At 39.1% G+C, this 25,419-nt stretch overlaps 1 protein-coding gene across 1 annotated transcript in view; it reads left to right on the top strand.

Moving 5' to 3' along the window:
• The window catches only part of SNX4 (sorting nexin 4), a 58,410-nt gene extending 35,621 nt beyond the window's left edge, over positions 1 to 22,789 (top strand). Inside the window, exons 7-14 of the mRNA XM_006137659.5 lie at positions 1,575 to 1,647; positions 3,972 to 4,033; positions 5,716 to 5,781; positions 15,164 to 15,253; positions 16,711 to 16,810; positions 18,206 to 18,351; positions 19,836 to 19,950; positions 20,746 to 22,789. Of these exons, the coding sequence (XP_006137721.1) occupies positions 1,575 to 1,647; positions 3,972 to 4,033; positions 5,716 to 5,781; positions 15,164 to 15,253; positions 16,711 to 16,810; positions 18,206 to 18,351; positions 19,836 to 19,950; positions 20,746 to 20,793 (700 nt within the window). The 3' untranslated portion in view covers positions 20,794 to 22,789. The remainder of the gene's footprint in view (positions 1 to 1,574; positions 1,648 to 3,971; positions 4,034 to 5,715; positions 5,782 to 15,163; positions 15,254 to 16,710; positions 16,811 to 18,205; positions 18,352 to 19,835; positions 19,951 to 20,745) is intronic.
• The last annotated feature ends 2,630 nt before the right edge of the window (positions 22,790 to 25,419 follow it).

Raw genomic sequence — 25,419 nt, 5'->3', positions numbered from 1 at the left:
AAGATAACATTTTCTTAGTTGGCAGTATATAGATTTTAGCAAGAAGAACATGGTCTCCTGGATTTAGTGACAGTATGGTAATCCTCTCCCATCCTGGGCTGTCCATTTTCAGTCTTCATCTGTTTGGAATAAGAGCTATCTAAAATCTTTCTTGCAAGTTTATTTTCTTGATATTTCTTTGCCATTCACGTCTTCAGCTGTCTGACAGACTGTCCTGGCATATGTTTTATAAAAGGTAAGCTAAAAGGGTTACCCTCTAAATCCCACCATGTAAATCAATGGCTGTATTTGTGTTTCCCAATAATTTTCTGCTGGTCTTTAAATGATTTGAAAGAAACGGTACACTTTAACCCTAACGTGCTACACATTTTTGTGGAAAACTCTCTTTAGGCATAGAAGGCATAAATATAAATAGCCTTTTCTGAGGATGCCCTGAGAAGCAATTTCCTAAATATTAGAAACATGTGGTATAAGCAAAGATTTTTTGTTTAACGGGTGCTGAAATTTTTCTTCTTAGATTCATAATTAGCCACCTAAATAGGTGGCCTGTTTTGCCCCTCTTCCTCCCCCCCTCACCCTCCCCCCCCATGAGACCTGCTGGATTCAAGTATTTCTGAAATCAGACTGCTTATATAGAGGTGCCTTATTAAGAATTTAGAAACCCAACATTAGACATTCACTTTTTTTACTACTACAAGAAGTGACAGTTCATTATTCAGTAGTTTAGTTAGTTGTTTAGCTCCTTGTTGTTTAGCTCCTACTCCTTGCCTTATTCCTGGATAAAACACATTCCTCTGCACCATCTAAAGCCGTGGTGTCCAACATGCTACTGTAACACTAGCCACAAGGTTATTTGGTTGGTTAAGTATGGCTACTGCTTCAGAACAGGTTGGACACCATGTATCTAAAAGCTTCAAAATAAAGTTTAAGTTGGTCTTAAATGGTGTATATGTTTGGTACTGGCCTCTTGAAGCTTTTTGCAAGTCAGCAAACTGTTCTGGGGTTCAGCTTGGCCATGATGATATCCATTTTATACATAAGATGTATTCTGAGGCTAAGTTAATGGTTTTTTAGAGTTCTTTGAGATTCTTGCATGAAAGGAACATTGTAAGTACAGGCAATATTTTATTAGCTTCAAAAGAATTTAAACGGTTTTTCATTAATAAGCATAAAACCCATGAAATGGATTTTAAAAGAGAAGTTTCTTCCTGATCTTTTAGATCATATCTGTTAGATAACATTCCACTTCATAAGTGCTCTTTAAAAAAACAAAAACAGCAGTTTTTCAGGGAATGGGGGGAGAAAACCAGTGGTTTATATTTCTTAGATTTACAGCATATACATTGATCTGAACCTTTACTGTTATTAAAAGTACAGTAGTTTTGCATATGTGCAATTATTTTCCAGAAAGGATTTTAATTTTGTTGTCATTTTTCTAGGAATCCACAGCTAATTCAACTTCAACATAAGTCAAGCTCTGTGTCTCCAGCTGTTGTGTTGTGGCTCTATCTTACAATTTGTGAAAGCTTGTTTTTGTGATAGCTAATGATGTACTATCTGTTTCCTGTTCCCAGGAGATTTACTGAGCTAAAACACTATAGCGATGAACTGCAGTCTGTCATATCGCACCTTCTGCGAGTCAGAGCTGTAAGTATTTCCCATGTGTGTCCTGACAAATAATATACGATATTTAAAAGGCGGAATTTCTTCTTTAATCAATAGAGAAAACTGATGTTTGTATTCTTCACTTGAAGTTGGTTTGTTGTACTGTCCAGCTTTTTTTGGAAGGGTGGTGGGATGAGATGTTCTTTTATAACCATACACTTTTGGGGGGTGGAGGAATTCTGAAAGTGCGTGGAGTAAAGCAATTGCTTTATCTACAGTATTGTTCCCTAATCTGATTTATTCAAGTTTTGATGGTCTTTTTTGAGTGACTGTTTTTACACTATGGATTTCTAGTTGAACAAATGCTTACAGATACTTCCAGAAACATTTATGATGATGCTGTTTGGCTCATTGCTTTATTCTGTCTTGTAGAATAGTTTACATGCAGTAATTTATAAGTATATTGGCAATTTAAAAGGCCATGAAAATCACTTGGAGAATTGGGAGAAAGGGTAGTTGGAACTTAGTTGGGGCAGTAGATCTTTGGAATTCAATTGATACATCAGAACCACATCCAAAGTAATAATCAAGACATGTAGTGATTTGGAGTGTGCTTATACCCGTTTGTTGCACATTTTGTCAAAATCTGCAGCATAACATTGCATATTTCACAGAAATAGTGAGAAGTGCAAAGTAAACTGTTACCTGAGAGTAAGATATACATCTTCCATTACAATTCAGAGGAAAGGGGGAAGAGCAGAATAGCATTACTACTTCTCCTTTATGTATACTGCCACTGGAGGAAGAAACAAGCGGGCCAGAGCTACACATCTGCTAGAAAATGTTGAGTCCTCACCATTCAGTTAGCAGGATTCTGCCTTTCTCTCGTGGCAAAAAGGAGTTAGAATGGCATGAGATTTTCTGCAACATAAACATGTAATATTGTGTTTTCCAGAGTTTGTGGAGCTTGTGTTATAGAATTAACGTGAGTTATGCAAGGTCCCCACAATATTTCATCTTACAGGCCAGTCTGTAATTAATAATGTCCTTTGGAATGATTAGAACAATCATGTCATGGAATCTGGATGGCTGTCTCCTATGGCTTGAAAACACAAGCTTACAAATATGCAAAGCAGAGAAGGAAATAGGAAATTACAACCCTGGTAACAAGGAGCACAATGCTAGTTTTTAGCGTATTCAACAGGGGGTTACTTTTTGGCAAAAGTGTGCTGTAGGGGAGGATTGTAATTGATTGACCTGTCGAGTGGAGGCACGTCAGAGGATTAATTGCTTGTACTCCAGTAACTTGCCTTCCTGCCAGTACATATGTGTATGAGCTGTATGACAGTGTTCTAAGTAACTTCCTTTTTACCTCTTTAGCACATGAATAATTATGGCTTTTATAAAACTTCTGTTTAACTCACTGACTTATATAGTGCTTTAATAATTGTGAAGGACAAAAATAAGTTGCACTTCAAAGTTCAGTGTATAAAGTTGAGGGAAAGATCAACAATTGTGTAGTTACCAATAGTGTAGCGTATGCAGGATTCTGATTCTCCAAACACATGAATTGATCTCTAGATTTAGCAGCAAGTATTGTGATGAGCTTGACTCTCTTAATTTCCCATTTTTATAGCATTGTGTTACGAAGGGAAAAATAGGCTTGAGCCTTTTTGGATTCTTTATTCTGTTTGGAAAATCCTTGAAGGTTCTTTTTTCTGAAACAAACCCAGCTTTCTTTTGCAGTTCTTTTTTTAAGCCCTTTGTTAGGATGGCATGGGGAAGTGGCCATGCAGCATGAGAGATGGGAAGAGACTTCACTACAGCTCTGAACTGAAGCTTGATTTTTTGTCTTCCTGTTTTCATATACATCCTCTTCCCCGAACCCCCTGACATACATACATATTCCCCCTGTGTGATGTCCATTTACAATAGCATTATACAGGTAAAATGAATTGCGCCTCACATTAACTCAGGTGTTGGTAATCCAACTAAAACGGTTAATGGATTCTACATATAGCCTGTATGACGGTATTTCAGTAGGCGTTCTTATGTAGAATGGTCACGGGTGATTTTTAAGTATAGTTTGAAACCGTGATTTTTAAGTATAGTTTGAAACCATCATTTTTTTAAAAAAAAGTTACGTTACTGATCTTAAAAGAGAAGTCAAAGCTTTGTGTTAGCTCTTTCAAAATAACATTTTCATCTCGTATACTGCTGAGATATTACAGCTGTAGATCTGAAGGGTTAGTCTGTAAATGTTAGTCTTTTCTTGATATGTATGTTTTACAAGAAGCTATTAAATTGCATATAAAAGAATCTGGTCTAAAAATTAACTCTTTCTTTCATACAAATGTTTCTTTTAGAGAGTGGCAGACCGCCTCTATGGTGTATACAAAGTGCATGGGAATTATGGGAGAGTGTTCAGGTAAGAATTAGAACAGGTTTTAAAAATACATAATTTAGCTTCCTGACGCTCAGTTTGCAAGTAATGTATGACGTATATTTATCCTTACTTTTGAAATGCAAACTTTGATATATTTGTTTTACTAAATATTTGCATTTGAAAGTGTCACTGCTCAATACCAAGACATTTACAAGCTGCTGCATTTAACACAGATGTCTTTACATTTGCAGAACTTTTTAGCCTTTTTTTAATTTAACTTCATGATTTTTGTTGTTTTTCTGTCACTTGTTTTAAACTGGTTGTTCCTGCAGAATGCATTCTATTATTTTAATTGATGTAATTAATAAATTATTACATTGTATCTATAGTTGGAAAAGGTATCCCTATCATTTTAATACATCAAAAAAATCAACAATCTCTCTCCTATATCCTAGTACACTTTTTACAAGTGGAATTAACCAATAGTTTTGTATTTATGTTCCTGAGTTCCATGATCAAGTTTTCCATCTCGCTGGAGAATTAAAGAATCTAACTTCTGGTTAAGGGGAACCTCCTGCTTATACAATCTGTACAAGTGCTAAATTTAATTCACAAGGTTAATGGATTTCAGATGTCTTTCTGGCTGGGGGTTTAAAATTAAATTAGGTGCCTTTTTGCAATAACACAAAGGTAAACAAATGTCAATATTAGCAAGTAGAGTTTTTAAAAATTGTGTAAATTATCAAACAATAAATATTAGATATAAATTACCCAAAGAGGAGGAGAACTAAAAGTACAATCTATATTTAAAAGAGGGAGTTTACAATTTTAGGATAACTGATAACTGCACGGGTTACTTGGTTTGAAGAGATATTCAGATTAACACAACTGTGGTTTACCAGTGGTGAACTTCTAAGTGCTTCCCATCTCCACTCTGGTTATACACAAACTTGATTACGTTTGATCATATTTTTTTTATATATGTATATGAGATTGTTTGGTAACTCTAGGCTTCTTTAGTAGAGTGGAGACTTAGTGAATTTATCTATTTATAGAAATAATCAGCAATATACCATGATGCTAAGAAAAAAACTATGGTTTGGAGAGTCTTATTTCAGAAGTGAGATTTCAATGTTTCTACTTCGAATGCTGTTAAGTTTTCCAGTGTATGATGTGGCTGGTTGCTATCTGATGATTTGCTGATGTATAATGGTTATTTTCTTATTTGTTTAAAAAAACCAGCATTCTCATATTGAGATTTGGTATAACAGCTTTATAGACAATGTTGTATTGCATATAATGGCACTAAATGTGTCAATACAAAAGAACGAACCTTATGTTGTAATTCTGTTAGAAAGTACTGTATTTGTCTTAATCTCTTTAATATTAACACACCATTCTTTTCATGTCCGCCTTTTGAAAATCCTGAACTGGAACTATAAAACAGCATACCTCTGTGTGTGTGGTGTGTCTGTGCCCGAGGAGGGATGAAGTAGACAACTCCTGACCAGAATACTTTAAGTAGTCTCACTATTTAATTGTTCAGTAGTGCTTAGAGGTAAAAAAGCAGTTTGGCTAGGTACAACTTTTGAGGCGGTTTCCGTTCATATGTCACCTGGAGAGAAACTATATACAGGATGCAGCTTATTAACTTTCTGTAGCTGTATGTGTGATGTTGTTGTTTTTTCTCACTGGATTTGCTTTTTTTTCCCTCCTTCCCCCAGTGAATGGAGTGCAATAGAAAAGGAGATGGGGGATGGGCTGCAGAGTGCTGGCCATCACATGGATGTGTAAGTACTGAGTGAATATCTGATAGTTTGATGTATGCCAGATGCACGTTTATTAAGGGTGGGGGCAGGGAATTCTACAAGAAATGTACTGAGAGAACTTTGGGGGGAGAGGTAGGTTACTATTGGGTACAATGTTTCAGTGACTGGTGGATATGGGCTGTTTTTAGAGTCCATGTACTGTATTAAGTAGCTCAAAGGGCCCTCAGGGGAGTCAAAGGGGTTACTTTTTATTATTATTTTGAAACTGTAGAGGTGTTTGGCATTCTTCCAGCTTTTCTTTTAAGCTACTATGCCAGAAACCAGTGGAATTAAACTCTAATGTACTGCAGATCTGATGAGAGCCATTTGTTTTTGGCAGGAGTGCTTTGCACCATGTGGTAGATGGTACGCTAATTTGTACTTAAAAAAAAAAAAATTTTTTTTTAAGCTTTTGTTAACTGTTCAGCACCCAAGGGTTATATAGTAGATTCCAAAATAATTTCAAGTACCATCCTGAAATAAATAGTGGTTGTAATCAAGGAATAGCTACAGAGTAAAGCAAGGGTATCTCTTTGTCCCTCACCATGTTTGTGTAATAGCTATTGGATTCAGTGATGGCTATGAGTGAAACAAGGAGAACAAAACACTTTCTCTCAAAAAAACAAAGAAAAAAACCACATTTCTAGCACTTCAGATGCTGTAGTGAAGACACTATAAGCAATGTGGAATTACTGTTGTTTTGCCTAATTTTGCTTTTTATGTAATAATAAACATAGTAGAGAAACTCCAGGCTATGTCTAGACTACAGAGTTTTATCCTGGAAAAAACTCCACTGCATCCAGGGAACACGTCTGCTCTTCCAACAATTTTTGCAGAAGAACAGATGCGCTCTTTCGGAAGCCCTGTCGTCTTCATTTCACGAAGAAGAAGGGCTCTTCCGTAAGAGAAGGTTTTTCTGAAATTTTGCCCAATGTAGACGGGCCAAATTTCAGAAAAGCCTCTTTCAAAAAATCAATTGGAAAAATGTATGCCAATTGCGGAATGCAATTTGCATACCTTTTTCCGAAACAAAGTGGCACTCTAGATGTAGCCTTTTACTCAGTGTATCTCTGGTTCCTTCCACTTGACGAAATTGTAGTCACAGGTAGAGTAGTTTTTTAACCCATTTCAGGAGTTTTGTGAGTTTGGAAGTGGAACTATAAAACATGAAAAAGATGATTTTATTTTAAAAGTGGATTATGAGAACGTTAAGATTGTTAGCAATAGTATTTAATGAGGCCAGTTTACATCTGTATTATACGTTGATGCCCTTGTGCAGTTTTAGTAAGGGACATACATTTCCAGATTCCTGTTGCCAAATGGAATTTTATGGAGAAACTAATTTAAAGGTGAATTATCAAAATTAGCAGTTGATTGGTTTAAAAGTGAACATTTTATCACATCTTTAAATCCCGTTTATAAATGAAACACGGGAGCATTTATTTCCATGTTTTTTAAAAATATTCACATGGTTAATTCTACAACGTTTTTATTTATACGGTTGAAATCCCATTACAGGTTGCACCTCTATAAACAGGGACACTAGGGTCTGGCAACATCCATGGCTCAGGTGGGCTGAAGTGGGGAGGGAGGAAGCGGCGGGAAGCCCACGTGTAGCCTACCTGAGCTGTCCAGGGGAACCAGGAAGCCCAATGGGGCGGTAGGGGGGATAGTGGCAAGTAGGCCCAAAATGACTTCCCCTTGTCTGGCAAAATCCCTCACCCGGGGCCAGTCAGCTCGTGAGGGTGTCAGACCAGGGAGGTTCAGCCTGCATAAGTCATAACTCAAAATAAAAGGACATGGAAGGAATAAGGAAATGGAGTGCAGTGTTACATGTTTAATAGTCCCACAAATCAGTTTTTCTGTATATGACCAGGGAGGTTCAGCCTGCATAAGTCATAACTCAAAATAAAAGGACATGGAAGGAATAAGGAAATGGAGTGCAGTGTTACATGTTTAATAGTCCCACAAATCAGTTTTTCTGTATATGAGCAAGTAGTGCAGCATAAATGAAAACTCACTCGAACCTACCTAGCTTCTCTTTTGTGATGTCAACAAGCACCATGCTGTGATGTCAGAATGTTAAAGTTATTTTCATCAAATAAAGTAAAGCAAATTGAATAAACATTTCATTCAAGGGATTACACTCCCTTTAGTTCATACCTCCTCCACTTTACCATAAAGCCACGGGTAGAGGCACAAGGGTGTTATAAGGACTGCTTCCCTTTACGTTGTTAAGTATCAAAGGGGTAGCCGTGTTAGTCTGAATCTGCATAAACAATGAGAAGTCCTGTGGCGCTTTATAGTCTAACAGATTTATTGGAGCATAAGCTTTCGTGAGCAAAGACCCACTTCGTCAGATGCATCTGACGAAGTGGGTCTTTGCTCACGAAAGCTTATGCTCCAATAAATCTGTTAGACTATAAAGTGCCACAGGACTTTACATTGTTGTTGTTGTTAACCCAGAGTAGTGGTGGTGGTGTTGGTGTTGTTAACCCAGGGTAACCTATATCAGTCCATGCTTTAAAGATTGACAGGCAAAGGTCATCTCCAGAGGCATGCCAGTTCTCTTCCAGAATATGATCTGAGGAAGTGGGTCTGGCTTATCACCTATTAAACCATCTTGTTAGTCTTTAAAGTGCTACATAGTTTTTCCTTTTGTTTTAGCAATATCAGACTAACACGGCCACCTCTCTATTACTATGAGTCCCTGTGGCATCTTAAAGACTTTCAAGTATATTAGGGCATAAGATTTTGTGACTGCAGGTCATTTTGTCAGATGTGTGTAGTGAAAGCTTCAGTTGGCAGGAATTTAAACATACATACTGAAATGGGAGTGTTACATCAGTGCTAATTAGGCTAATTCAATCAGCGTGGATTGTGGCCAACTTCCAACAGTTGATAAGAAGGTGAGAATAACTAACGGAGAAAATTACTTACTGTAGTGAGCTAGCCATTCCCAGTCCCTATTCAGGACCATTCTGATTGTGTCAATTTGCATATGAATTCCAGCTCAGTGGTTTCACACTGCAGTCTGTTTTTGAAGGTTTTTTGGTCTAGTCTGGCAACTTTCAAATATGTAACTCTGTGTCCAGGGAGACTAAAGTGCTCTCTTAGGGTATGTCTACACTACCACCCTAATTGGAACTAGGGTGGTTAATATAGGCAACCGAAGTTGAAAATGAAGCCCGGGATTTAAATATCCCGGGCTTCATTTGCAACTTCGGTTGCCTATATTAACCCCCCTAGTTCCAATTAGGGTGGTAGTGTAGACATACGCTTACCTACGTTTGTATGTTACCGTTCTTGATGTCTAATTTGTGTCCATTTATTCTTTGGAAACAGTCTTCCCCCAAGAATTGAAATTAGAAGGGTGTTCGAATTTACAGTGGAGGGTTGAAAAGCAACTTAATTAGCAATATTGCAGTGTGACTACCTGACCAAGGGGATAGGGTCATGGAGTTCATAGGGGGTGTAGTAGAGAAATCCCTGTTTAGGATAAGGATGTAAGACAAGTTGACTATGCGATAAACATTTGATTATCGGATAGTATTTTGACTAGTCGATCTCTCCCCCTCCCCCCCCCCTTACTTCCTCTAAGTCCCCAGCTGGTCCGGGGTTCTGGGGAAATGCCATGGGGAGCCTGGGATCAGCTGGAGTGTCCCCAGCTGTCCCTAGGATCCACTGCCCCTTTAAAACGGGCGGAGGTTGCAGTATCAGAGGGGAAGCCTCCTCATAGCTGATCAGCTGTGTGGTGGCTTTCCCTTTGAAACTGCCGTCTCCACCCATGTCAAAGGGACTCCCCAGCTGACCCCGGGCTCCTAGCAGCATGCAGTGTAGCATGGAGCTTGGAGTTAGTGGGGAACTGTGAGTCCCCCACTGACCCTGGGCTCCATGGCTTTGAAATGCACAAGAGCCCCCACTGGGGACTCTTATGCATTTCAAAGCAGGTACCCACATACAGCCCGGAGTTCTGCATACTTCCTTTGAAATTTACACAGGCTCCAGTAGGGGCTCTTGTACATTTCAGAGGGGGAATGCGGAAGTGCCCATCAACTAGTCAGTTAACCCCATTTTAACATTCTTAGTTCAGGAACCGATTGTATAATTGTCATAAGCTTTCTCCTCCCTCTGGGATCAACTGGAAAAATAAATGAGCAGTACACCTCTTCTTCTCCCACTCCTCCTCCCTTCCAAAGCAAATGTTACAGGAACTCGTATGGAGTGCTGCACAAAGAATATACTTTCTGAGCACGAGGTGTACATTATAAATATCTAAGCCTGTTCCCTACATTACATTTAAACTATTCTGCACATCTCCCGCTAATACCTGCTTCATTTTTGCTTAAGCAAATATTTCTGTCCCTTTTATTTAACTCAGTTAAGAAGCCATTTAGTTGTGTAGTACTGGTGCCATCCGTAGGGTGGTTTTTTGTCTGGTTTGTTTTTGATCCCTTGGTATGTTCCACGTGCAGTTTAGATATCCCCACATTTAGAAACTTGACTCTGGCCTTTCTGGCATTTCTGCTCCATAATCAACTGGCAACCTAAAATAATTTCTTTAAAGTATAACAGGAGCATTTTAGCTGCATGACTGCCATTGACTGTGAAGTGGGTTTAGAACATAGGGAAGTTTTAGCTCCAAAACACTTATTTCACTGTTTCTACAAGCATGCTCGCTGCCATGCATTTCTCTTTCCCTTTGGGGTTTCCATGCTTTCTTTAACCTGTTTTGGCCTAAAGTGTGCAAATTCGGGTTCAAATAGTCAGAAGTGCAGCTTCTGCTGACCTACTACTTTGTCAAAGCATGATTTAAGTTTTTATATAAATTCTGCACAGGGGTATGCTTAGGTGGGAGTTAGGCAGAACAATTCCTAGCATTGTCATAAATCTTCCCTTGGGGGAAAAAAAATTGACTGCAACTGAAGTACAGTCCATCTGTAGCTCTATCAAATCCCAACTCTTATTTTAGGAACTTAAAAAAAACAACCCACAAAGCCTTAAATTCAGGCTTTAGTACAGATGCTGTGGTAATGATGCTCTCACAAAACTGGGTAGATGCCATTGCGCTTGTATGGATTATTATGCAGGAGATCAGCCATGCCCCTTCAAGCTCAAAGACAAGACCTTTTCAACATTGTTGGGGTTCAAGCCCAGAGCTTTCTTTTACCTCCTTGGCAGCATGTTATCGGTGGGCTTTAAAGTCAGAACAGGGCCACAAAACTGATTTGTGTGGCCACATAAAAAAAAATGGCGAGGAGTCCTGTGGCACCTAATAGACTAACCAAAGTATTGGAGCATAAGCTTTCATGGGCAAAGACCCACTTTGTCAGATGCATGATTCAGACTAACACGGCTACCCCTCTGATACTTAAATAAAAAAAATGTTTTTGATGCACCAGATGGTAATTGAAAATAGCATGAGACATGTTTCCTACTGCAGCTCCCAGTGTGGTGTTTTACTTTTATTTAATTTATCCTTGTATCCTTCCTACCTCTTTTGAAAACCAAGCTGTGAACTAATGCATTATTGGACGTGGGTCACAAGGTCACGGTGCCTGGACACTTCTTGGATGTGTTGTACTTCACTTCACAGTTTTATACAAGGGGAGCACACAAGTCACAGTCCAAAACAAAATCACATTTCTGGGAGCTGGATTATTAATAGACACATTATATATTGGTCCGAGATCAAAGACCTCAGTTGCAACAGCAACAAGTGCAAAGTGTTACATTTTAGGGATGTTAAATTGTGAGTAATTGACTAATCGAATAGTCAATAGGGCACCTCCACCTTTGAAGAGTAGCAATAGCCCTAAGGCTGTTGCTACACTTCAAAGGCGAAAGCGCTATGTAGAGCCTGGCATCAGCTGGGGACTCCCCCACTGACCCTGGGCTTCGTGCAGTGCTGCTGCTTTGATATGCTGTGGGGAGCCCAGTGTCAGGCTCCTCACAGCATTTCAAAGTGGCAGTGCCCCATGGAGCCTGGGGTCGGAGGGAATCCCCAGCTGACCCCAGGCTTCACGGGGTGTGCCGCTTCGAAATGCCGTGTGCAGCCTGGAGATAACCCACCTGGCCCCGGGCTGCAAATGGCATTTCAAAGCAGCAGCGCTGCGTGGAGCATGGGGTCTTTCTGATAGCAATGATGGGAGGGGGAGTGACTAGTCGACTACCCTGTCGACTATCCGATAAGCATTTGCTTATCGGATCGTCGACTAATTCTTCCCATCCCTACTACATTTAGGATAGAAAAATCAAATACAGAGTTACAAAATGGGGAATAACTGGCTAGACAGAAATACTGTAGAAAAGGATCTGGGAGTTACAATAGGTCACAAATTGATGGTGAGCCAACACATGATGCCGTTGCAAAAAAGGCTATTAACATTCTGGGGTGTATTAACAGCGGTGTTGTGTATGAGACACAGGAGGCAGTTTTGGATAAACTGGAGAGAATTCAGAGGAGAGCAACAAAAATGATAAAAGGTTTTGGAAACCCTGAAGAAACCCTATGAAGAAAGCTTAAAAATCTAGTAATAGTTAGTCATGAGGAGGAAACCTGAGGAGGGACGTGATAACAATATTCAAATATGTTAAGGAGTGTTATAAAGGACAAATGCAAATTACTCCACTTAGGAGGGAACAATCAGTTCCACACACACAGAATGGGAAGCGACTGTCTAGGAAGGAGTACTGCAGAAAGGAATTTAGGGGCCATAGTGGACCACAAGCTAAATATGAGTCATCAGTGTGACACTGTTGCAAAAGAAGTAAACATGATTCTGGGATGCATTAACAAGAGTGTTGTGAGCAAGACATGAGAAGTCATTCTTCCGCTCTACTCTGCGCTGATTAGGCCTCAGTTGGAGTATTGTGTCCAGTTCTGGGCACCATATTTCAAGAAAGATGTGGAGAAACTGGAGAAGGTCCAGAGAAGAGCAACAAAAATGATTAAAGGTCTAGAAAATGTGACTTGTGAAGGAAGATTGAAAGAATTGGGCTTGTTTAGTTTGAAAAGGAGAAGAAGGCGCATGATAACAGTTTTCTAGTATCTAAAAGGGTGTTACAAGGAGGAGGGGGGTAAATTGTTCTCCTTGGCCTCTGAGGATAGGACAAGAAGCAATGGGCTTAAACTGCAGCAAGGGAGGTTTAGGTTGGACATTATGAAAAACTTCCTAACTGTCAGGGTGTTTAAACACTGGGATAAGTTGCCTAGGGAGGTTGAGGTGTCTCCATCCCTGGAGATATTTAAGAGCAGGTTAGAAAGACATCTATCAGGGAAGGTCTAGATGGTACTGAGTCCTGCTGTGAGGGACCTTTCAAGGTCCCTTCCGGTTCTAGTGTTCTAAGAAAGGAGTTTGTGATCATTTGTTCCATATGTCCACTGGTGATAGGACAAGTAGTAAAGAGCCTAATCTGCAGCAAAGAAGATTTAAGTTGAAAGAAATTTCTAATTATGATGGTTATTGTGGAGTAGGCTTCCAAGAAAGGTTGTAGAATCCCAGTCATTAGAAATTTTTAAGAAAAGGTTGGACAAACAGCTCTCGCGGATGGTATAGGAGTAAGATGACTGCCTCCATGGGGCTGAACTAAAGGACCTCTACCGGCCCTACATTTTTTTTATTCTATATTCCAGCACTTGGTTTGAGCAAGAGGGGTTCCTATACCTGTCTTCTCCTCAGGGTTCCACACTCCCCCAACTAGAAACTGCAGATAGCCTACCTGAAGGTGATGTGGGGGAGAACTATATTCTCCCCTCAGGCTCATTACCCAATCCCTTGACAGGACAGACCTAGCGGCCACAGTTGTTTCTTACAGGAATCTCAGTAGAGGAACTCCCAGCTCTCTTCCAGATCCCACTTCCAGCTCCCTTTCAGCTTGGGAGCCACTACCAGTTTTCCCCTAGATCCAGTTACTGGAGAGCCTCCCTACTGAGGCTGTCACTTGCATATCTCAGCAAGCCTGGCTTTTTCACCCACTACCTGCCCCCCCAAAGTCCCATGATTTAGGAAGAAAAACAGGCCTGGGTAGTGCTTGGTATGAAGATGGTTTACCCTGTGACACGTGCCCAGAAGTCCTTTTTGTATTGGTTGCTTCACAAACCCAGGTAGGAGAGGGGAGTCCCTGAGATCTTACAGTGTGAAAGTCACAGATGAAGTGCTGGATATAAGGAATAACACGAGAACAAAGAATGTGGTGGGGATTGGCACAGTCTTGTTCCTTACATATTGTTGTCATTTAGGGTTTTATTTTATACTTTCTGCTTTAGGCTTTGCAACAAAGACTCTAGAATCCAAACTTAGTTGGTTTTGTTGATGCTACAGGAGGCGGATTATAACACATCTCATTCCTCCCAGCTGTATTGGCTCTGTTGCTGACAATAGTAAAAGCTTATTTCTGTCAGTAGGCCAACCAGATATAACTCAAAACGTACACGAGAAGGTACGTGCAGTAACCATTTTACAGAGCTGTCTGTCCCTAAGCATGCTTAAAAATGCTAACCTTTTTCAAACCATGCGAGTCCACTGAAAGCTGTCAAACAACACTTCTTACCTTTGAAAGTGATGGTAAATCCAAAAATCACTTTCTGCGACATGCAGTAGGGGTTGGGATTTTTCAGAAATGTCTTAGCCTCAGCCTAACTCTGCTCCACTGAAGGCAGTGGGAGCAATAATAAAATACTTCGTGACTAGAGTGGACACAATAAGGGCAACACTGAGTACTTTAGAAAATCCTTTCCTAAAAGTCTTGGCGTGTATAACTGCTAGTCTGAATTGGCATTCTTATTTGTGCAACATAGGTTGCTGGACTTGCTACTTAAGGAAGTACAAAAGACTTGATCCTGCAGTGTGCTGAGGACTCTCAAATGCCATTGTTCCCCTGACTGTTGACTGAGAGTCAAGTGAAAACCCCCTCTTAAATCTTGCTTGTAGCATTTTAGAAGGCATCAGGTTCACTTCACCAAACCTTAAAGATGCTATGCTCTTTAGGAAATTTGTTATAAATATTTTTCACTTTGCCACTGCCTGCTGAAAATCACTGATGAAAAAGAATAAATTTCTTTAGCCAGTTTTTTTCCCTTTTCCTATAATAAAAATGGCCTCTTCTTCAGCAAAAACATTTGACTGTTGTAAGATTTATTACTTCATTGTAGTAATAGCTTAGGAAACAGACCTTCAGGAGTGTTTATATTAGTCTTTTCAGCATTAAAATATATCTTTTAAATTCAGCAATGAAGAGTACTCTTAAGGTAACTTTTATGATTGTGCTAAGAAATAGGGTTCTTTCCCTTTTACAGTATTTATATCATTTAAGAAGCTAACTCAGGAAGTCTTGTGTTTAACCAAAGGTTGTACTTTACCAGATATGCAGCTTCTATTGATGATATATTAGAAGAAGAAGAGCATTATGCAGATCAGCTAAAGGAATATCTTTTCTATGCAGAAGCTCTGCGGTAAGTATGTTAACATACAGTTCAAAGAGTAGAACCCCTGTACTTCTGTTGCTTTATTTTGGGACATGCTCCACTGACTTCTGTCTTTACAGTTTTTGCTTCTGGAGAAAACATTACAGTTACATTCTGAAGCCTCCAAATCCCTTGTATCTTTTATTTGCTTCCATCTTACATTGCCCAGTGAGTCAATCAGAGTTGAATATAGCTGAGCTAGTTAGTAATTCAATGGTAGAACCTCCCGTCAAAATCCAGGTGCTATTGGAAGTAATGTTGTATGTTAAGTTGTGTTCATCTCTTTGAATCAATGCCTCAGCATGTTGCTCTAGTACAATCTTCTGTTGGAGGTGCCATCTTCCATTATGAGACACTAGAGAAGCTCTGGCCAGGCCTGCCAACAGGAGAGCAAAGTGGACGACTGCCACCACTGCTAGGTACCAGAGCCTGGGGCTCAAGGCCCCCTCCCTTCCAGGAGCACAGAGCTCGCTCTCTCCCCCCCACACACACACCTTGCCCAGGATCCTAGCGAGGCTGTCAGCTGCCCTGCCTTGGCTCTGACAACTTACAGCTGTTTAAAACTATAACTTCCAGTTGTGATGGCTACATTTTGCCTCCCTAACTTCCCCTAGTACTCCTTCCTGTCCTCAAGTACTTTGTCCTCCTGCTATGTTACCACATTCACTAAGGAGGTGGTAATACTCGAGTTTGAAAATCCATTTGTACAGTTTGAAAGACATGTTGGGATCCTTATGAAAGGCACTATATAAATTTAAGCACAGTATCATTTTTTACAAACAAAAATAATGTAGTATACTCAAGCAATTTTGACTCTCTGAACTAAGTTACAATGGAAGGCATTTTCCTAAATTTAATGTGCATCTTTGCCTGTATCATAGTCAGTGTCCAAAATGTCATGTAAACCCTTTGTTGCAGTTGGAATTTTTCCTGTGTCTGGTGTTAAATGAAACTATTTTACAAGGAAGTCCTTAGACCAGTGTTTCTCAAAGTGGTCTGCAGATCCACTCTAAGAAACCTGCTAACTGGCGGCCCGGCGATCTGAAGACAATGGGAGCCATGAGGCTCCATGGCTGCGGAGCTGGTAAATAAACAAATTGCAGCAGCCAGTTAGCAGGTTTCTCAGAGTGGATCCGTGGACTGCTCTAAGAAACACTGCCTTATAGGTTGGTTTTATCTTTTATATAAAATCTTGGTCTAAGAAAATGAGTTAGCAGGAAATTATGCTTAGGGTCACTGCATTAGAAAGTCACTAACACGCCAGAAACGTTGTAATCTAGCAGAGAGTTATATTTATTGTTATAGGGTGATTAAATCCAGGCTGGATAAATAACTGAACACAATGTATGCAAAAAGGAACACTTGTACCTTTTTTAAGTTTAGAAGGGGGTAAAAAGGTAGCAAGACAAAGTTTACATGACAAATCGTTCACTGATTGTTTTTAGGGCAGTTTGCAGGAAACATGAACTAATGCAGTATGACTTGGAAATGGCTGTTCAGGACCTGGCATCTAAGAAACAGCAGTGTGAAGAACTGGCAACAGGAGTGAGTCTGTTTTTCCATTTTCTTCCTCAAGACTTAAATTTTTTTTTAGAGCGCTAACCAAGTTAAATGCCATTTAGATGTCATTCTAACAGCATATGGACAGCTGGTTATGATAACAAGTATCATATGACATATAGATCTTTTAGTGGGGTACTGTAACTTATTTTCATGGTGAGTTAGACAGTTTATCCCGGGCTTTTTTTTAGAAAGTCCTAGCAAGTACAGGCATGCAGTTAAGGTGATCTGAAGTGTTTCAAGTGAAATGAAATACAGTAGTAGAATACGACAAAGATCAAAGTTTCTGGTTAATTACAGTCTTTTGGGGGAAAATCTTTGTACCTTTTTAAAAGCTTAAGCTTCATTTTTTCATTTATTATGAAAGGTGAATAAACAGCGTGAACAATTACAGCTAAAGTTAATTTAATGTGGAATTATTTAATTTTTTATTTAACATAAGTAATATTACTTGAAGATTAGAAATTGGTGTCTGAATACAAATTCATTAAATATGGGTCCACTGTGAAGCCCATTAAAGTCAATGGGAGTCATTCCTTTTAGTTCACTGGTCAGTGGGTCAAGCCATAAGAATCATATCTGTCACGTTACTAGAAGAGAAAGTGGGCGTAGTAATACCTTTACTAGACCAAATTCTGTTAGAGACAAGCTTTTGCACTTACACAGAGCTCTTCTTCGAGTACATTCCCAAACCTGAAGACAAACTCTGTATAAGCTTGGAAATTCATTTCTCTCCCCAACAGAAGTTGGATCAATAAAATACTACCTTGCCCACCTTGTGTCTCTAATAACATGGTTATAATAGAGGTTGAGCCTCTCTAAACCAGCACCCTTCGTACCAGACTAGTGCCAAACCATAGGAGATCAATATTGTCTGTCAGTATTAAATACTTCCCCTGATTTCTGGGTTCTTACAAGTCATTTAGGAATAAACAAGAGCTAAATAACACCACAGAACACTGAGAGCCAGAACTGGTAGCTGTAAACAAAGTGTATGTGACTGCAGGAAACTTGGCCACACCCATGAAAAAGTGGGCATCTGGCTAACTAAAATCATGGATGTTGCCCTACCAGAAGAGTGTCAGACTAGAGAGGTTCAATATGTACTACATATGACAATGAAATCTGAAGGCGGTTTCTGAAGAGGTTAGTGACTTTGTGACATTTTAGATAACTCCTATTTATTCAAAATGTTCTAATATAGATTTGTTTAATAATTGGTTTTAATTTGAACTTCCACATCTCTTTCATCCACCTAGCAGTAGTACATTTTTCCAGTGGAAGAGCCCTTTATGATGTCCGTGTGAGAACTCCGCCAGCCAATATTAATTATTCTATTGGAACAAATCACTTAGAGTATTTTTTCTGTTTGATTTTTAGACTGTGAGAACATTTTCTCTGAAGGGAATGACAAGCAAACTGTTTGGTCAGGAAACTCCTGAGCAAAGGGAAGGCAAAATAAAAGTGCTTGAAGAACAAATACATGAAGGGGAAGAACAACTGAAATCTAAAAACGTGGAGGGCAGGTAAAGGAGCTGATGTGTTCAAAACAAAGTGTTCGTAAAAATCATAAATTATGTTCATAAAGGTGTTTGTATTTTATAGTAGTTTTCCATATATCCTCGGTGTTTATGAGCTGTCTATAAAAATTCTTGTCTTTTGCACGTTGTGAAATAAAGTACAGTACACTCGGTTAGCTCCTCATCTATGGGAGTAGTTTTTGTAAGAGTTGATCTCTTTTCCAGTCACTGAATTCCATTTAATGGCTGATTCCTTGTTTCATGTTCAGCTGGTAATATATTTAACAGGTGGACTGTAAGCAAACAAGGCTTTAAGCTTTCTAATGGCTACTTGAATATAGAATTCAGATGTAATTTTAGTCTATAAACATGGCTTCTGATATTGGAGCTAATAATTCCTTAGAATGTTTTGCATGAAAGATAGTTGACTGCTGTTTGAGTAAATGGAATTCCTAAATTTGAGTAAAGGGTTTTAGCAAGCTATATTTGAATGACCGACTGATTCTTAGTATTCTAACTAATAGGAGCTGACATTCTAAAACCAATGTTTTTGTGTCAGAACACATTTGTTTTTATTATAGGAAAGATGAGTATGCTATCTGTTAGCTGTAATTCTTACATACCAAAAGATAAGAAACAGACTAGTTCATACAGAGTTCAAAACAACAAAATACTCAATAGAAATTAGGACATGGTAAATGGAATTCCTTAATCATCTTGACAGAAGCGCTGGACATCTGCTTTAATAGCTCAGGCAGCAGTTTTCAAATGAATACTTATCTAGCTTGTGCAATCCAGTACAAGCAGTAAGCTGTGCGTTATTTTAGTGTCTGGATTTGCCCCTGCTTTGGTTAAGTAGAGTGGAGGGAAATATTGCAGACAAACAGGAAAAGGAAATATTCTATTCTGAAATTAATTTGCTTCAGCTACGCTAGTATCCTTTTTGTGTTCATTTTCTACAAACATCCAAGCAGTTGTACATTACTGACTTAAAATTTATTTGCCACAAGCATTTAAGATGGCCTACTCCAGGATTCTCAGAGAAAATGAGATGATGTAAGAGTACACTGAGGCCCGAAGCCACTCACCAGAGCACTGGCACAAAAGTATTTAACAAACCTGGCAAAATCTGAATATAAATTTATTATTCATTTAGTTCTGTGACCATGTAGAATAACCTCATTCGGATCTGTCTGTGAAGGTCTCCAATTATTTAAAAAAACTGTATGATTTGCTACTAAACAATCTCTGAAGAACTAGGTGAATTACTCCAGTATTAGAGCAAGTAGAATTATTCAATGAGGATGCCATCCAAGATGCAGAGTAATTTCTATGATCCAACTTGTAGACTATGAAAGTGCAGAACTTCAGGTATTGATAAAGGCACAGTCCTCCTCCCAGTTAATTCAGTAGCAGGTGGCTTGGGCCCATAATATATATTAAGTATTTTTTTTAAACACATTGACAAAACAATATTGTTTTATTTTCAGAGAGTTTGTGAAAAGTGCCTGGGCAGATATTGAGCGCTTCAAAGAGCAAAAGAATCATGACTTGAAAGAGGCCCTCATAAATTACGCTGTGATGCAGATTAGTATGTGCAAAAAGGTAGGTTTTGCTTCTGACAGACAGGACATCTATATACATGGTAGTAGGTGACCCAGATGTAGGTCTGTAACAAATGGGAGAACTGCTATCACAGGAGGCTGGAGATCAGTTGACTAGGAGCTACAGTGTAGTCCATCGTGCATGTAAGATGCCATATCCTTGCTGCCTCCTCTCTCTCTTCCCAGCATGCACTGAAGTTAAGAGACTCGGGGTAGCCATGTTAGTCTGTAAGGGCATGTCTACGCTGCAGGGCTAAACTCAAAATAAGCTATGCAACTTTAGCTACACTAATTATGTAACTTAAGTCAAAATAGCTTATTTTGACTTTTGGTGCTATCTACTCAGCAGTTATTTCAAGAGAAAACACTCTTTCCCCTGACTTCCCTTACTCCTCATACAATAGGGTTACAGGTGTCGGAGTAAGCAGTCCTCCAGTTCAACTTTATTTCGACAGTTATTCCGAAATAATACTGCTGTGTAGACATAGCGTCACTGGAAAAAAAAATTGAAACAACGAATGGACCTGCAGCACTTTAGAGACTAACAAAAAATGTAGATGGTATCAATTGAGAATCTCCTGTGTTGGTAACAGTATGCACTAAACGGTGTGGACCAAATCCTGTAATCTTTTCCCATCTTTTATATATGTAAAGTTCCTGTTAATCAGTGGGAGTTTACCTGTATACTTTAATCATGCAGTTGTATGCAAACTTGGTATGTTTGTTTGTTGCAAGGCTCCTTTGTTTAGAAAAGCAAAAAAATCACTTTTTTTTTTTTTTTTTTTTTTAAATAAAGGGAATTCAAGTTTGGACAAATGCTAAAGAGTGCTTCAGCAAGATGTGATTCTCCAGACACTAATTTTTCCTCAACAAAGTGCCAGAGAACAGAAGCACAAGTGCACAATCACAGATACTAAGTTGCTACATGATCTACATATAAATCATGAAATAAATGATTTGGGTAAATACAGTTTTCTTTATGCTGATTGTAGTTGTGTTAATAGAGGACAGAAAGGAAATATTCTTATGTAGTTAGTCCCAATCAATCACTTTGTGGCATATTTTACATGTAGCAAATAATTGAGGGGTGAAGGGGTTAATGAAAGCTTCAGTTCTACATTGAGGCAAAGGCTTTAGGGAAAGTCCAGACTAACCTGAAAAGGTACAGTGTCATATACAACTGAACTGGTCTCTGTATCTTCTGAACCATCATGTTCTGCATTAGATCTCCTGATGCCACCTTCTGCCCTTAATGGTTAGGATTTGTAGTACTAGAGGGTTGGGGGAAGAGGGCTGTTTTTTTTGTTTTTATTTTTATTTTTGTTAATGGTGCATACAGTTGTATTCTTGAGGTTTACAAAACCTGAAATTCATTGTACTGCCTAGGGTTCATAGATACATGCCTTTGTATCTCCATGGAGAAATTGTTTTGTTTTTCCCAAAATTCAGGTTAAACAGTCTCAAACTTTTGAGATTTCTTCATTCCCTCTACAATAGAGGAATTGAACAACAGTTCTACACGATAGTTCTCTCTTATTCTTTCCCATTAGAATTTAAATACTGACATTCATCTGTCAACTAATTTTTGATAACTGGTAAAGGAGATTAATGACTCAACTAAGCCAAACTCAGATCTGGTGTACTCAGGTACAACTTCGATTCCATTTATGGAAATGGCTTACCCTAGATGTAAATGTGGCCCTGTTCTCAGAGCCTCAGTTGCAGTTTAGCTCTATAGAAATAGTCCCTTTTAAAATATAAGGGGACATGAAAATAGCTGATTTTCTTTTGAATATTTAAGATTCATGGTGTTCTGTAAATCACCAATCTAAATAGGCTTTGCTTTACTTTTAAAACACCATGTTTCACTATTGCACATATACCTGTGAATTATTATGACAAGTTATCAACATTAATGTAGTTCTTACTGTTTGGCTGTAATATTTTAAAAGGCAAATGAATAAATTTAATCTGTTAGACTGAGCTATTTGTCTTCAAAAGCCAATGCATCTTTATTTCTTGCTAGCTTTGCGGAATCTTAACAAAACAAAGAAACCCCACCATAACTGTTTAACATTGGGTGTTGCTACATGTTTTAAATGCCTCTGGAATTTGCAGACCTAGTAAGTGATCCAAAAGAAGATTTGCTATAATATTCACTTGAATCATATATTTATAATAATTAAACATTATTTCAGATACTGGATTTAATGTATGCCAAAAGGCTTGAAAATTTGCTATAATGATCCATGCATTTTTCCAGTACCAGATATTGTGTTTTGCAGTGATATTTTGTGATAAAATCATTTAAAAAATTTTAAAATCATTAAGCGCTTGTGTATGTTAAGATCTAAATTTATTAAAAGGTTAAATATTAGTTTATACTTTTAGTTCCTCTGCCTTACCTTTTCAAGGCAAGGATAATGACAAATTTTTCATCCACAAAGAAGTTACGTTGAGCAGAAAGTCTCCCCATTTCATATTTACAAAATCATTCCATTTTAAAGAACTGTGGCATTCAGGTCCTAGACCAAGTAAAGTTAAGGACTTGTACATTCCAAAAACAAGGAGTTGTACGTTTAGAGTATCCAGTAAACATTCTAGAGTAGTGGTGCCTTAATTAATATGAGGAGGCACTTGGAGTAAATATTTTTCATGCACTTTGATTTTGTTTGATAGATCTTTCTGGTGCCTCTTCCCTCCCCCCCCATATTTTACATGCCGTTCAAATTACTAAATGTATTATATGCCTTTTTTCTTGCTAGTTGTGTTTGAGATGGGAACAAAACAGTTCTTGTAAGCTTCGTGCCAAATATGCTAAATAAAATTGCTCTTTGATATTTTTGTTGTGTTTTGTTTTTTTGCAAAATACTGTATTTTAGATTTTCTGGCTTAGAAAAATGATTGTTCCATATTGGGGGTTCAGATTTTTGCAGAGATTAGACTCCAAAAATGAGTTTAATCTTGTGTGTGTGTGTGGGGGGGGGGGATTTAAAGTCACTAAATGACTTTCTTTTTGTGTAAAGAAGGTAGTGTCTGGCTAACATTGAAACTAGATTCCTGTTAATTTTGGCCCCACCTTGTCTTTTGATTAAATGGAACCACGTGCATTTCATATGAACCATTGCCTTACTCAGGTTAAAACTTTTTTTGGAAAGGTTTAATCAAATCTGAAAAAGCTTGGAAAAGACAAAAGTGTGAAAACAAAGGTGTGCTCAACTTCTGTGATGTTTTTCCTACCTTAGCTTCGAAACTCCATAACTGGTGGTCTTGGCAGCCACGGGAGGCTTTGCCAAACTGTGGAGGGGAAATTATCTTTTTAACAGCAGTTTCCATGTTGCTAATAGGATCCGCATGACTAATGCAGTTCTGAAAAGCCATACTTTGTGAAATATGCATGGCCACGATGCACGCTGGATAACCAACAAAATGCCCTTTACCATTCTCAGATCCTTGCTGTTGGCTTAATCCTTAAATTGTCCACAGTTACAGAATTATTAATGAAGCCGACCTAAATACTGCCTGGAACCGGAATCTCCTCCTGTGCCCCAACCCTCTGTCCCAAATCTGAGCCCCCTCTTGCACCCAAACTTTCTTCCAGAGCCCATTCCCCCTAGCACAATCTGAACTCTGTGGCCCTAGCCTGGAGCCCCCTCCAAAAGCCCAAACTCTTCATACCCAGCAAAGGGTGCACTTCCAGCCAGACCCCTCGCACACCTCTACCTTCTGCTTCAACCTAGCACTCTCCCATGCTCCCAACTCCTCAGCCCCAGTCCACAGTGCTCTCCTGCATCCCGCACCACCAGCCCTGAGCCCCCTCCGGCATCCCAGATTCCTTCCCAGATCCTGCTGGTAATATCTGGGTGGCAAACACTAGCAATGCTGAGTGAGTGTGAAGCAGAACTTGGCTGCAATATTGCTTTTTTTTTTTTAATGGAACCTACTTGAACCAGGTTGGAGGCAAGCTGCGTCTATCTTGATTGACTTCAAACCTCAGGCTAATGCTCAGAGCCTGCAAATATTAAGGTGACTTGTTTCATGCGTCCAGTCAGACAACTCCTATGAGTAATGCTAGCTCATAGCCCAGTTACAGGATTCACCGCATTAATTCAGTGAGCTCTGTGATTATTATCTTGTTTACTTACAGTAAATATTTTGACAGACAAATAAGTTTCTTTACATATGCTGGCACATGATGAAAACAATCATCTTTGCTTTAGAAAATGGCTGCATATAAATGAATGTCAATAATCTGCTGCTATTTAGTATTCTGGTACAGTTGACTATGCATAGATGGAATTGCCATAGCAAAAAGAAAAATACAATTGAACTCGCCCTCTTGTGTCTGTAAGAAGTACTTCATGTTGCACTAATGTAAACTCTGCAAACCCAGGAGAAACATACTGCAGCCATTCACCCGTTTATAGCAGTAATACAAATATTCAGTTGCCATTGTGAAAACCTTTGCTAGGCAGAATATTAAGTGTTTTTTATATATAAAGAAGTTCTGCATACAGCTGTAGTAAAGAAATCTATCTATCACTGATTTACTCCACTGACTTCCATGTAGTTAACTACAAATTGGATGTAATGTGTTGTTGTTTTGATTAAAACAATGAGGAGTCCTGTGGCACTTCAAAGACTGACACATTTATTTATTTAGTATGATTGTAAGTAACCAGCTGTGGCTCTCAGATGTGTGTGCAGTTTCCATTGACAGTGGTATGGCTCTGAGGACAAAATATATCTCGTAGTTTGTCATTTAGTGCTAAATTCCTTTGGCTAAATTAGCTAGGCCTGTGAGAGTCATAGGTTTTAAAGTCAGAAGGGACCATTGTACCCATCTAGTCCGCCCTGCTACCTAACACAAGCCATAGGATATACATGAATTAATTCCTGTTTGAACTACAACATGTTTGTTTAGAAAACCACCCAATCTGGATTTTAAAGTTTCCAGTGCTGGAAAATACACCATACTCCTGGATAAACTGATCCAATGAGTAATCAGCCTTACTGTTTAAACATGTGTGCCTTATTTCACATTGGAATTTGTCTAGCTTCAATTTCCAGTCTTTAGACCTATGTATGCTAGATTTCAGAGCTTTTTCTTATTAAATTGCTCTGCCACATGTAGGTCCTTATTAGGGATGTTAGCGAGGAATTGACATAAGCTTATTGGGTAGTCGACAGGAGTATCAACTACTCGCTTCCCCTCCCCCACTGCTGTCTCTGAAAGGCAGCAAGGGGAGGGGGAACAGGAGCTGGTGCTGCCTGCTACATCCCTCCCTCCCCCCACTGCCTCTATCAGGACAGGAGGCTGCTGTGAAGCCCCTCTTTGCGGGGTCCCAGTGGGGAGCTGGCCCCTCCTGCAGACAGGGGCTGCTGCCGCCAAGCAGCCCCTGTTTGCGGCGGCCCAGGCCAGTCATGCACAGGAGTTGCTCCAGCAGCAGCCCCTGTGCACAGCCAGCCC

The sequence above is a fragment of the Pelodiscus sinensis genome, chromosome 7 (genome assembly GCF_052426305.1).
Source record: "Pelodiscus sinensis isolate ZL-2025 chromosome 7, ASM5242630v1, whole genome shotgun sequence".
Lineage (NCBI taxonomy): Eukaryota > Metazoa > Chordata > Testudines > Trionychidae > Pelodiscus > Pelodiscus sinensis.
Note: the sequence above shows the minus strand (reverse complement) of the source record. Positions and strands in the feature narration are given on the sequence as shown.